At 43.1% G+C, this 12,738-nt stretch overlaps 1 protein-coding gene across 3 annotated transcripts in view; it reads right to left on the bottom strand.

The window, feature by feature from the left end:
* The window catches only part of Fnip2 (folliculin interacting protein 2), a 105,536-nt gene that overhangs the window by 38,549 nt on the left and 54,249 nt on the right, over positions 1–12,738 (bottom strand). For 2 of the 3 annotated variants that reach the window (XM_055596626.1, XM_055596625.1), the window contains exons 5-7: positions 12,623–12,694; positions 9,944–10,044; positions 8,177–8,248 (exon numbers count right to left, since the gene is read on the bottom strand). In XM_055596626.1, the coding sequence (XP_055452601.1) occupies positions 8,177–8,248; positions 9,944–10,044; positions 12,623–12,694 (245 nt within the window). Of the gene's footprint in view, positions 1–8,176; positions 8,249–9,703; positions 9,794–9,943; positions 10,045–12,622; positions 12,695–12,738 lie in introns of all 3 variants that reach the window. The other variant, XM_055596624.1, reaches the window with a different exon arrangement.

Raw genomic sequence — 12,738 nt, forward strand, 5'->3', positions numbered from 1 at the left:
TATAATATATATCTCAACACTACAAACACACACACACATACACAAACACACACACCCTAAATTTTTGGATTCTACTAATCATATCCAGCAGGTGGAGACTAAAATTTCTGTAGGTAAAGGGAGGGGACCCACAATTTTGGGCACTGTATCTGCTGCTATGAAGTCCAAACTGCCCTTGAACCGTCAGGCCCCCTCCTCAACCTCCCCAGTGCTGTGATTACAGATGTACACCACCATCTGTACGGAGGAAACAAGAGTCCTAGCCTAGCCACACTTAGCCACATGGATTCCTAACCCACAGGTGGGATGAATGCATCCATGCTCAGGCTCCCCGTTACTCACACAGAAGGAATCAGGGCTCCTTCCCTTGGAGCACGCACTGCAGATGTCCAGGAACACTGTCCATGGGGATCACTCAACCAGCATCCCAGAGATGCCTGCGTGCCTGCTGCCTTCGGCCTACTTCTTCACTCTCTATTTGGAGGTAAAACTTCGGCAAAGTAACCAATTTATCCACATGAGTTTCCTCCTCTTCTGATCCTCTTTTTTCATTCTTTTTATTTGTTTGTTTTGTTTTGCTTGAGACAAGGTCTATATAACCCTGTTATCCTGGAACTCACTATGTGCACCAGGCTGGCCTCAGACTCACAGAGATCCACCTGTCTGTGCCTCCCTAGTACTAGATTAAAGGCATGTGCCACCACGCCCAACCTCTGAACCTCATTTTCGAATACAGAAAATTAATTTAATAAACAAGATTATAGTCAACACATTTTGGCTACTAAACCACAAAATGACTTTAAAATTTTAGAAGGTCCCCTAAGCTGTGCTTGGTGTCACCAACACCAAGCTATTTAGGAGGCTGGACTACCCAAAGTTAAGGCCTGTCTCAAAGTTAAAAGGTGAAGAGGGGGCTGAGAATATGGTTTAGCAGCACAAAGCTTGGCTAATGTGGGCAAGGCCTACATCACTGTAAAACGAGAAAGTCTTCAAAAGCACTGTGTATGTTTTAACATTCCTAGAAAAGGCCCTTGGATAAAAATATCAAAAGTTTCTGAACCAGCTAGGGCATACAACCCTATACTAGCTTCACGGATAAGTCACACACTACAAATTGACAGCCCATGCTGATTCTAGGCCCTGTGCACATCTTACAGTTGTATCGCTTGGTCTTTGTGTGGGACTCCTAACAGTGCGAGCAGGGGCTGTCTCTGACTCTGTTGCCTGCCTCTGGGACCCTTTCCTTTTACTGGAGTTGCCTCATCTAGCCTCAATAGGAGAGGAGGAAACTAGTTTTACTGCAACTGATATGCCATGGCTGGTTGATATCTACAGGAGGCCTCCCCTTTCCTGAACAGAGGGTGGGAGGGGGTAAGGAAGGAGGTGGGGTGAGGGACTGGAAGGAGAAAAGGACTGCAGAAAACTGTTTAAAAAGTTTATATATATATATATAGTATGTATGTATATACGTATATATGGATGCATGCATGCATGTATATATGAATCCCAGCATTAAGGAAGCAGAGGAAGGTGGATGTCTATGAGTCTGTGTCAGCCTACTCTACATAGTGAATTCCAGGACAGCCAGGGCTACGTAGAGAAACCCTATTTCAAGGGAAAAAAACAAAACAAAACAAAAAAGCCACAATTTACGTTTGCTTACAGACTTTACCCTATCCCAACAATTTTTTTCTAATCTCACAAGAAAGTTCCTTGATGGTGAAAGGATTATGTCCAACCTCCTTGTGCAACCCTAGTGGTCCCTGGCTACCTCGTTAGAGTATAATTCTACCACAGTATATCTGGAACCATCTTGTACTCTCACTTATCAGAAAGGGGAAGGGGCACAGGAATAGTTTACCAGTCTTCTAAGATGTAACCTGATAGCCATCAAAACAGACAGCTAAGGCTAAGATACTCACCTATAACCCCCCTTGAGAAGGTCACACTCATACAGTGGTCTTACTTTCTTCCCAGGGCTTCTTTCACTTAACCCCTGTTCTTAGAATCTCTATTAAAAATGTCACTTAATAAGTTCCATCTCTTGCTTCATACTGGTTTTCTCTGTAATTCTTCTCTGTGTTGAAGCCACACATTCTGTGTTTGCCTGAGTCAAGGTCCCCAAAGGAGTATGGGAACTCCTCAGGCTGCTATGGGTTACAGTGTGGAACTGTGACTCTGTGTCACTACTAACAAAGTTATCCGACCACTGAGTACCTGTGATCCAGTCTGAGCTCTAAGAATGAAGAGTCTGTTAAAGAGCTATAAGTAGTCTAAAACTAGTCCTTTCTTCTTTGACATAAATAAAACTTTGACATAAATAAAAATGGGTCTGGCTTTGCAGGATATTTTTAATTCAAATTATACTGGATTTATGGATTGATTTGTATGACTTGCTCTCACTCAATCTGACTGTTTCAGTAATTTCTAACCTTTCCTGTTATTTCTAAAAATCCCTTACAGTTTTAATTACTATTTATATTACATTTTAAATTCTATTTTTTTCTTAAACGAGTATCTAAAAACACGATCATAGAGGGAAAAGCTAAAGGAGGGTGAGGAAAAACTCAATTGGTATAGTGTTTCCCAGGCAAATACAAGTGTGATGACCTGAGTTCCATTTCCAGCACCAACAAAGGGCAGCAGTGCAGTATATATACTGACTTCTCAGATGGATGCTTGGCCACTGGCAGCCTTGAAGCCTTAACCCCACTCTCTGTCCTCATGTTCCTCACCCAACCCCCACTGTCACCTCTTGTTCCTCACTGCCACCTTCTCTCCCCTCTTGCTCCTCAACCTTGTGTCCCCTCTTCTTTCTCCTCCTTTCTCTCCCTCTTGCTCTGCACCCCCACTTCTCTTTCTTCTTGCTCTTCACCCCTACCCACCCTGACCCCTCTAGCTCCTAACACCCCCTGGCTTCTGTCCCCTCCTACTCCTTACCTAGAAAAGCTGATGAGCTCTGGTGCCAGTGGGAAGGTCTAATCTCATACAGGAGCTCTTAGCTCAGTTTGCCACAGACCCCAAGCTGGTCTTCCCTCCCTCTTCTGGCCAGCTTGAGAAGCTGAAGAAAACCCCTTTCTTCCTTTGAAGTGTGCATGTGAGGTCGTTCATTTATTTAAATGAACACTGAGTATCAGAGTAAATGCATCCTGCTTCTGCAGCCACGCTGAACACTTGGATACTGTCTGCTCTTACTTTGAAGGCTCATTTGCACATGAATCAAAAAGAAGTATCTGAAAGTATTGCCAGTTTTCCTCATACTGCGTGCTTTATGGACTGAGGAAATGTAGTTACAGGGAGGATGAGAAAGTTATCTTTCTTGCTGGATGAGGAAGACAGACTGCTAATAAACCAGCCTGAAGAGACTGGCCTCAACCCCAGCCTATAAATCTTACTTACACTGCTCACTACATGTGTACGCAAGACCTCCAGATTTCGGATGGTCTGAGCCATCCCTGCCAAGCCAACTTCTTGTTATCAATACAGCAGATGATTCACAACTGGAGAATTTGGGCATAGTTCTAGTAAAAAACAAAACAAAACAAAAGAGCCCAACAACACAAATTTGTCTCCCTTGCTGGCCTCATGCTTGCCCTACACAGTTTAACGCTATCTTCCTCTGTTTACTTATCAGGTCAGGAACCATGAGCTCTGCATGGTTCCGCCCTCCTCCCTCCTGACCCATGTGCCATTGGTCGCCACTACAAATGCTGCTCCCCTAAGCCTGCACCAGCGTCCTCTTCTCTCCAAGGCCTTTCTTGAGTTTCTCTTTATTCATGTGTGTGTTCACCGCCGAGTATGCCAGGCCAGCTGGCTCACGTGTGTCTGAGGATTCTCCTGTCTCCACCAACCATTTCACCATAGGGGCACTGAGATTCTGGGTGAGTACCACCATGTCCACATCCATGTGGACTGCATGAATCAGGTCTTCAACCTTATGCAGTAAGCACTTCACAGAACAACCCATCTCACTAGCCCCCTTACTTGAAAATTTCTAATAGCAACCATTGTAAGCAACCTCTTAAAATTTTTCTTTTTGGTGTAGGCCTGTAATCACAGCAAGGCTGAGGCAGGAGGATCATAAATTCAAGGGCTGTCTGGGCTACAGAGTGAGTTAATATTTTCTAAATTAGCTTTTACTTTGTACAGAAACGCAGAAGACACTTCCAGAACAGCCACAAGAGACCCATGTTGCCCTCCGGAGACAGCCTACGAGCCATGAAAGCCGACTCCAGGGCTGGGACAGCAAACACCAGATGACTCGGGAGAACTCGGTATAGGAACATGGGTGACAGAGCCCCCCTCTCCTGCTGCCCCCTGAGATAACAAAAGAGTGTCACTGGCATCACACGTGCTTCCAGGGGTAAAACCCAATCAACGTAGGCAAACACAAGTATTATCGGGTTATAAACCAAAGTGAAAAATTAATGTCCTTGAGATAATAACCAAGAGTAAGTTAACAAATGAGAAGGAAACACAATGCCCATGTAGGAAATTTCAAGTCATGGATGCAGACTCGTGCACCACAAGGACAGGAGCACATCTCAGGTGAGGGGTAAGGACTGTGTACAAATGTCAAGGGGAATGAGCTTCATAGTGAAAAACCCCAGCAAACACAGCCTCACTGACAAACAATGCCAGTAGCCGTTCTCCTGAATCACATTGCTAGTCCACACCCTTGATACCATGTGAGCACGGATGCTACATTTTTCTGGTTATCCAGCTCAAACCTACAACCACAGTTTAATCATGTGATACTAAAAACTACCATGATTATCAGAAACAAAGAAGGTATGAGGAAGAGAAGTCTGAAGAGCCAGGCATGGTGGAGCACAAGGGAAGGCGGATCTCTGAGTTCAAGGCAAGTGTGGGCTACCGCCTAAGTTCCATAACAGCCAGGACTATGTGGAGAGACCCGGTCTCAAAAACAAAACGTCTAAATAGACACGACAACCAAATATACTGTGTTCTTGGAGCGTAAGAAAACATTAGAGGAAAACTAAGGAAAGCGCTGCAGGATGAAAGCCAGCTAATGACTATGAGTCATTAATTGCCTCAAATGCAAAAACGAAAATCAGACGTTAACACGGCAAACACTCCGTATGGTTGTCCCAACTTTACTGAAAATAATAATTTACTCTAAAGTATAAAAAAATTTTTTAAAGGATTATCTCTTAATTCTAGACAGATTTATCAAAAATTGTGATCTAAAAGAAAATGTCTTTAATTCCTCTACTGACAAAAACTAGAAAGATGGCTCAGGAGTTAAGAGTACCTGCTCTTCCAGAGGACCCAGGTTTAAGTCCCAGTATACACATGGCAGCTCACAATTGCCTGTTAACTCCAGTTCCAGGGGATCCGACACATTCTTCCGGCCTCTGAAGGTACCAGGCATACATTTGATGCATAGACACACATGAAAGCAATATACTCATACACATAAAATAGTAAAATAATTTTTTTTAAAAAACAAAACAACAAACAAGAACCTCTAACACGTCACTCCCTATTTTGCTTCAGAACTGAGATCTCAGGATTTTTTTTTAAAGATTTATTTATTTTTATTTTATGTGTGTAGTTGTTTTGTCTATATGTATGTTTGTGCACTACATTTGTGCCAGTGTCTGTGGAGGCCAGAAGAAGCCTTATGATTCCCCTAGAACCAGAGTTACACACAGTTGAGTCATCATGTGGATGATAAGACTCGAACACCAGTCCTCTGGAAGAAAAGTTATGCTCTTAACTGCTGAGCCATTTCTCTAGCCTAGAATCTTAGGATATAAAGTGGGTAATAAGGAAAATAGTTGTTTTTCCCTTAAATTCACTTTGTAACCTAGGCTGACCTAACATATACAATCTTCCTGCCTCAGTCTACTAGTGGGATCACTGACATACACCATTAGGCTTGGCCCAAGAGGGGAAAAAAATCTTAGAGATTAGAATACTGTAAGAGCCCTAAGAGTCCTGCTAAAAGACCGCCGAGTCGTTCTGCAGGTAGGAATGTGCACTCAACTTAGACTGGGAGATTTGAGTAGCTCCCAGCTGTGAGCAGACAGTATCTCAAGATGGGTATATGCACCAGGACAGCAAGTAGAACAAAATACAACCATACAGGGAAGCGGGGGTGGGGAGGGGAGGGATGGGAGATGACGCTGTCAGCCCTCGCTCATGGGAAACAAACCCACAGGCTAAAAGAAGAGATTCTCAACCCCCCAAAGGAAGTCTTCTCCACCTCTCACAATTCCCATTTGTCAGTCGAAAGTTCCTTCCATGAGCTCTGAGAAAACTATTGGTTCTTGCTGCCACAGATTTATGTATTTAAAGTGAACATGGACCCTCAATTGCCTGCTTTTCAAAAAAAAAAAAAAAACAAGGAAAAGCAGTTACTGAAGCAATTTAAAGTCCAAGGGATATCCAACACATGAGATGCTGACTTGCAAATGAATTAGGAAAATCCAAACTTCATCCTAGTAATGTTTCTGCTGATGTCCATTCTCTCAAAATTTCAGTTTCTTTTTGCAACTCTCTCAAAATTTCAGTTTCTTTTTGCAACAAAAAGGTCCATAAGTAAAAGAAGGCTACATCGGGAGAGAAACGGAGCACTCTGGGGGCTGGCGGACCGCTCATCCTTTCTTCACAGAGGGAAGGGGTGCCTCACAAAGGCAAGCAGAGCAGGCCCCATCTGCCACACATGCAGAACTTCACCCACGGCTCTGTGTACTGGGGGTCATGCTCCTCACTCTCATTCCAGTGATGGATCCTTTCCTCCTTGCTCTGACAATCAAGTGTACCAAGGCCTGCTCCAGTCAGTCCTGCCCACAGGCCAACAGGGCAGAGGCTGAGCCCCAAGATGTTATGCTTTTTAATGGACTCAAAGTCTTTTGAGAACTCTGTGGAACTCAGAACTCAGGGACCCACAGGGAAGGCTGAAACTATCCTGAGCTGTATTAAGTATAAACAAATGCAGTTCACTCACTTAGCTTTTCTTTTTTCTCTCTTTTATTTTTTATTTATTTATTTATTTATTTTTTGAGGCAGGGTCTCAGAATATAATCCTGGGTGGCCTCAAAGTCATAGAGCTAGCCTGCCTCTGCTTCCAGAGGACTGGGATTAAGGGTGTGCGCCATGCTCCACTACATATGATACTGCAGCTGTTCAGATTTTGCTCATACTCAGTGAAAAAGGCACAGGCTTAACAAATGGAAGTTACATTTCTGGGTGGAAGGTCCAAATCCTACCTCACAGAAATGATGGAGAAAACCAAAATGAATCCATTTTAACACATATATAAACAAACAAGGAGATTCAGCAACTACTGTATTTGCTTAGTGACACTGGGAACAGGGCTGAACGGGTGAGTGAAGGCCTCCAACACCACCCAGAAACAACACAGGACCTTTGAGGCAGAATCTGGGGCAACAGCAGGTGAGAAATAGGTAAAGAGACAGGAGGAAGGCGACCAAGGCCTGGCGCTAGCGCCACTCAGCTGATGGGCTTCTGGTAACGGAGTCAAGTGTGACAGGACAACCAGCAGGATGCTCATGGTTCTCACTGGATGGCTGCCTATACAATGCATGTTCATCAGGCAATGCCTACATGACTCCTGGCCCTTGAAACGCGGAACTAACCTCTGATCCGAACCATGAATTAAAAATCAAAAGCAGATTTGTACACAAAAGCAGAAACTGGGGGGGTCTTACAGACAGTATTAGGCAACATTAAGGCTCCAAGTGAGCAGAGAAGGGGGCCTGAGAAACAATCTGGATCAGCATCATAGGATAGAAAGGGCGGGTAAGCCAGCTGGAAGCTCCTCCCACTGTCAGAGGTACACCAACCGCCACAGCCCGGCTCCATCCTCTGAGCAAGCAAATCCCTAATACAACTGCCACCATGAAGTTTCCAGCTGGAAGAAATCCATCAGCATGCACTAGTCTCATGTGAATCTGAATCTGAGTACCAGATAAGACTAGTTTGTGTGCACAATCATTGGTAGAAGGTGAACATCAAGTTTCTGATCCTTAGACACATGACATTTAGAATGCAAAGAAAAGAACTAAAAAAAAAAAAGGTGGTAGGAGAGGGGAAGAAGAAGCGAGAGAGAACTTCCTTCCTATATTCTACTTTTCCACTATGGAGAGACCACCACCCTGCCAGTTCAGCCAGTAAGAGGTGGTACCTGATCGAGCGATGCCGCTATCCCGGTCTTCATTCTGCCCTCTGCTTGGCATATCAACTGGTGTGCTGTGTGCTAAGACAAAGAGACAAGGAAAACGTTACTAGGCTCTCCAAACACAAAGACATTTACAAAATGACTTCAGTAGTTTTTTAATTTCACAGTAGGCTACTGCTATTGACGAATGGCTTAATATATGATAAAGACTAATGTATCACAAAGATAGCAAATTAAATAAAAAAAAAAGATGACAATAAATGAAAAAACAAACTCAACAAGCCATCTGCCTTCATGGTGGAGACTACAGACTCTTCTGAGTGACAGCCAGCTATTAAAAATGACCGTGTACATTAAACCATGGATGCAATTAATACAACCAGCATTCTATCTTAGCCATTTCCCCAGTAATAATAGGATTTAAACAGTACAATGTTTTCAAAATGCTTTATAATTAGTTTCAGTAACAGTTGTTGGCAGCTTAGGAGAGAAATAGCTAAAAACCATTTCATAAATCTAGAAATGTTTATTTATAACACACGTTCTTGGCAGACACAGAAAACATTAACTCTGACAATTTTTTCCCTCCAGTTCTTTCCCCATACATGGCATCATAGTTAATTCAGGAAGAACGCATGTCCTGGCATAAATCTGGAAAAACACTCTCACGTAGCATGTATACCTAGGAGGTTTCAGACTGACTGAGCTGTACATTTACTGGGCTGGAAGGTAGGTGAAAAACTGTTCTAGTAAATTTTACAATGAACAAGAAGTCACTGTTGTGGATGATATCACACTTGCTAGCATTTTGTTTGTTTGTTTAAAAAGTATATAAACATGCTATATTTCTCTAACGAGCTGGGACAGTGGTATCCATTTTGTTAGGTCTCAGACAGTTACAATGCTTAGTATATTTCAGGCTATGAAGAGGCACAGATTGAAATATCCCATTTATTCCTCACAACGTTAGATGTTAGTCATGAAGATTGCCCACCCTTGTTAATCATGCTACAGTGGAGCAGCCTCTGCTGGCAAGGCCAGTTAAATCACAGAAAATATCCAGAATATCAAGATTACTACACCCGTAAGGAACCTACACACTGCATTTAAGTGATCTGAGTAAGTTAATTTGAGAGAGAACTGATTGAGCCCTCCGTGCTCCTGAAAGAGTGACTTAGAAACTCCATGCAAGTAAGGGTGCAGGTGAATAAATGGAAGAAAAGATGCCACAGCAAAGTGAAACAGCTCGCAGCAGCAGAGGAGGCCTGGGAAAATCAGAAGAAATTAATTCTCCTAGAAACTCTAAGGGCTCATTTCACATCAAACTCAGCTCGCATTTGGACCATTAGCAAAGACAGCCACAACAGAGGTTCATGGTTGGAACTTCAAAACAGCATGACTCCAGCTGCATTTGAAACTAGAATCCCCTGCCACGAGAGCCCTTCGGGTTTCTAGAGAAGAATAGATTTTTTTTCTAAGAACCTGCACAGGAGTTTAACGTGGGCCACACTGTGCTCAGCATTCCAGACAAACCTGCAAAGAAAGAAGCGCTCCGGGTGAGGCGGAGCGGCCCTCCTTCCGACAGCCCCTGCAGCAGTTTGCCGCTGCACGCCTGGAGCAGACCTACAGCAGAGCACACAGGGGACGCAGGGCACACACACACACAGATAAACACAGGTTAAAGATAACGCAAGACTAAACAACAAACTCAAATAAAGAAACCACTCCCCCAGCAGCAGCGCCCAGAGAAACTGTTCGCGGGTCTCACTTTACCTAGGTTACTTCCAGTTCGACAGGGACCCAAACTGTTCTGATTTGCGTTCAGTTTTCCAACCTGAGGATCTTGGTTGATATATTCGAAGCTGTCCTGCAGGCTAAATCAAGATGGGAAAGGAAGGGGGAAAACATCAAGAGGTTAACAAATTTGCTTTTTAGTAGATTCTTAACTACAGACAACAACTGATCAATCACTCAGAATTTTGCTGTATAAGTAACTAAAGTTTCACATCTACCAAGGGCAGTTAAGATGGTGGGTTGGAAGAAATCTGTTGGAAGAAAATAAAAATGTTTTGGAAGTGGCCAATGCACACAACTACCCACACAACAGCATTCTTAACCACTTAAAGTCTGAAATGAGACAGCAACCTCGAAGGGTGTCAGAAACAGACACCTCAGATCTTGATGTTCATTTCACAGAGTTTTGATAAGCACTCAAAATGAATTAATTTTAAGTCTTGGCTGATATCTATTAATAATCTAGCACCACCTGGTGGTGGTGCATGCATTTAATTCCAGCACTCAGGATGCAGAGGCAGGAAGATTTCTGTGAGTTCAAGGCCAATTTGGTCTACAGAGTGAGTTTCAGGATAGTCATGGCTGCACCAACCAACCAACCAAACAAACAAACAAAAAAAAAACCCTGTCTCGAAAAACCAAAATAATAATAATAATAATAATTTAGCAACTAGTTTCAGGGGTAAGACATATCAGAAATTATAATTCACTTTAAGAAAATTAGAATTTCTTATAAAATGAGTGGAGATTTAAAAAATATTAATTTAGCAAGATGCTAAGTATACACATGCTCTGAAAATAACACAGCACAATAAGAAATAACTTTTATTTAAATCTGAGCTCAATATTTTTTATAGAGAGTTAGTGGGGTAAACAAATGTTTAGGTTATGCCAAAGATATGAAAAAAAAAAAATCCTCATAAAAACAAGTATCAGCCTTCCAGAAGGCATACTGGAACAACAACCCAGCCACACAGAGTTCCATGCTAGCTTAAGCTATATAATGAGTTCAAGGCCACACTGGGCCTCTAGTATGAGACCCTTTATCAAAAAACAAGCAACAGTCCCATTGTGGTGGCACATGCCTTCAGTACCAGCACTCGGGAGGCAGAGGCAAAGGCAGGTGGATCTCTGAGTTCAAGGACGGCTTGGTCTACAGATTGAGTTCCAGGTCAGCCAGGGCTACTCAGAGAAAGCCTGGCTCAAACAACAAAAACAACGACAAAACAAAAACCAAACAAACAAAAAACAGTACACCAAGCATCTGTTTAAAAGTTCAAAATGTATAAAGAAATGTTCCTGACAGGCGCTTAAGAATTTCAGTATTCTAGTTATAGAAAGTATAAAAGAGGGGAGGATATGTATAAACTAAAGGCCTGACCACTCCAGGGTACGGCTGAGGGAAAGGTTTTTAATGTGAATATGAGGGACAGTACAGTCAATGCATCTGGAAGAGTCCAGAGCAGAGACTGAACATGGTCAGCAGACTGAACGGGGCCATAAGACAGGGGAGAGTGAGAGAGAGGAAGACAAGAAAGAAAGAGAGAGAGAAAGACAGAGCGAAGGAGAGAGAGAGAGCACATAGCCAAAATACCAGGGATATAAGAAGAATGAAAAGCTGGTAGAGGGAAGCTTCTGAGATGGAGAAGTTTAGGGTAAGGCAGGAGTGAAAAGAGCCAGATACTTATGGTACCAAGGGAGCCTGGAGGCCAGCATACACGTTGGTATGCTAACGGGCACTGCAGATATCCCTTCTGACAGTGATAAGAAAATGGCTCCTTTGGTAAAGGGGAATGGCACCGGAATTTGGGGAAGTGGGATTTCCTTTAGAACTGAGGAGGTGGGGGACTGGATGGACATGATGGATGGGACCAGGTGGGAAAATAAAAAGACCCCATGGCCCAACTACCTGTCAGGCATAAAGGCTAACCTAACTGCACAACACAGATGGCTTCCTGCCCCATCGCTTGGAGAAGGTATACTACTTTGCTCTTTCTGAGGTAAGTAATTAAGGTAGGAGTAGTGGCTCACACTGCAATCAGTCAGTATTCAGGAGGCTGAGACAGGAGAATTACGATGAACCTGAGGAGAGGCTGTGATAGACCCTGTCTCTCCATTCTCCACTCCCATCCACTCCCCAACCCCCCAAAACACCAAGGCAGTCTTGACCTCTTTCCTCCATTTATATTTTCCTGAGAATTAAACCTTGGTGACTGGCAATAAGAACAAAGGGAACAGCAGATGGATATCCAAAACAAAAGAGTCACTTAATGGTTGGGGACATGAGCCCTGGGTTCACTCTCTAGCACCCTACAATTGAGTGTGGTGGCACAGACTTGTCACCCCAGTACTTTGGAGGAGAGGCAGAACAATCAGGAATCCAATGCCAACCTCAGCTACAGAGCAAGTTCCAATGGAGCTCATGGCCAGCCTGGAATAATGAGACATTTTCCCAAGAACAGACAGACGAAGTCGTCTGTCTTTTGGGCCACTTGAGAAAGTCCAAAGGTTTTTCACTTGCTATTATTGGAAAATAAGTCAAACCCCTTTGTAAATCTGTACTTATCTTGCTATTTCTTTAAAATGTCTTATAACCCTCAAGGATAATCTAAAAACAAACACAAAACATACGAAAAGGGTGCAAAATCCCACACTTACTTATTTGTACTTCCACAGAAGCTACCCATTCTAGCAGAAAAGACTTTACTAATCATCAGTTGTGGAGGAGAACTGAAAGAAACAAGAGGGGAGACATTGACTTTGTAACGTCAGAA

Source organism: Psammomys obesus, unplaced genomic scaffold, assembly GCF_907164565.1.
Source record: "Psammomys obesus unplaced genomic scaffold, mPsaObe1.curated_primary_1811, whole genome shotgun sequence".
NCBI classification, from domain to species: Eukaryota; Metazoa; Chordata; class Mammalia; order Rodentia; family Muridae; genus Psammomys; species Psammomys obesus.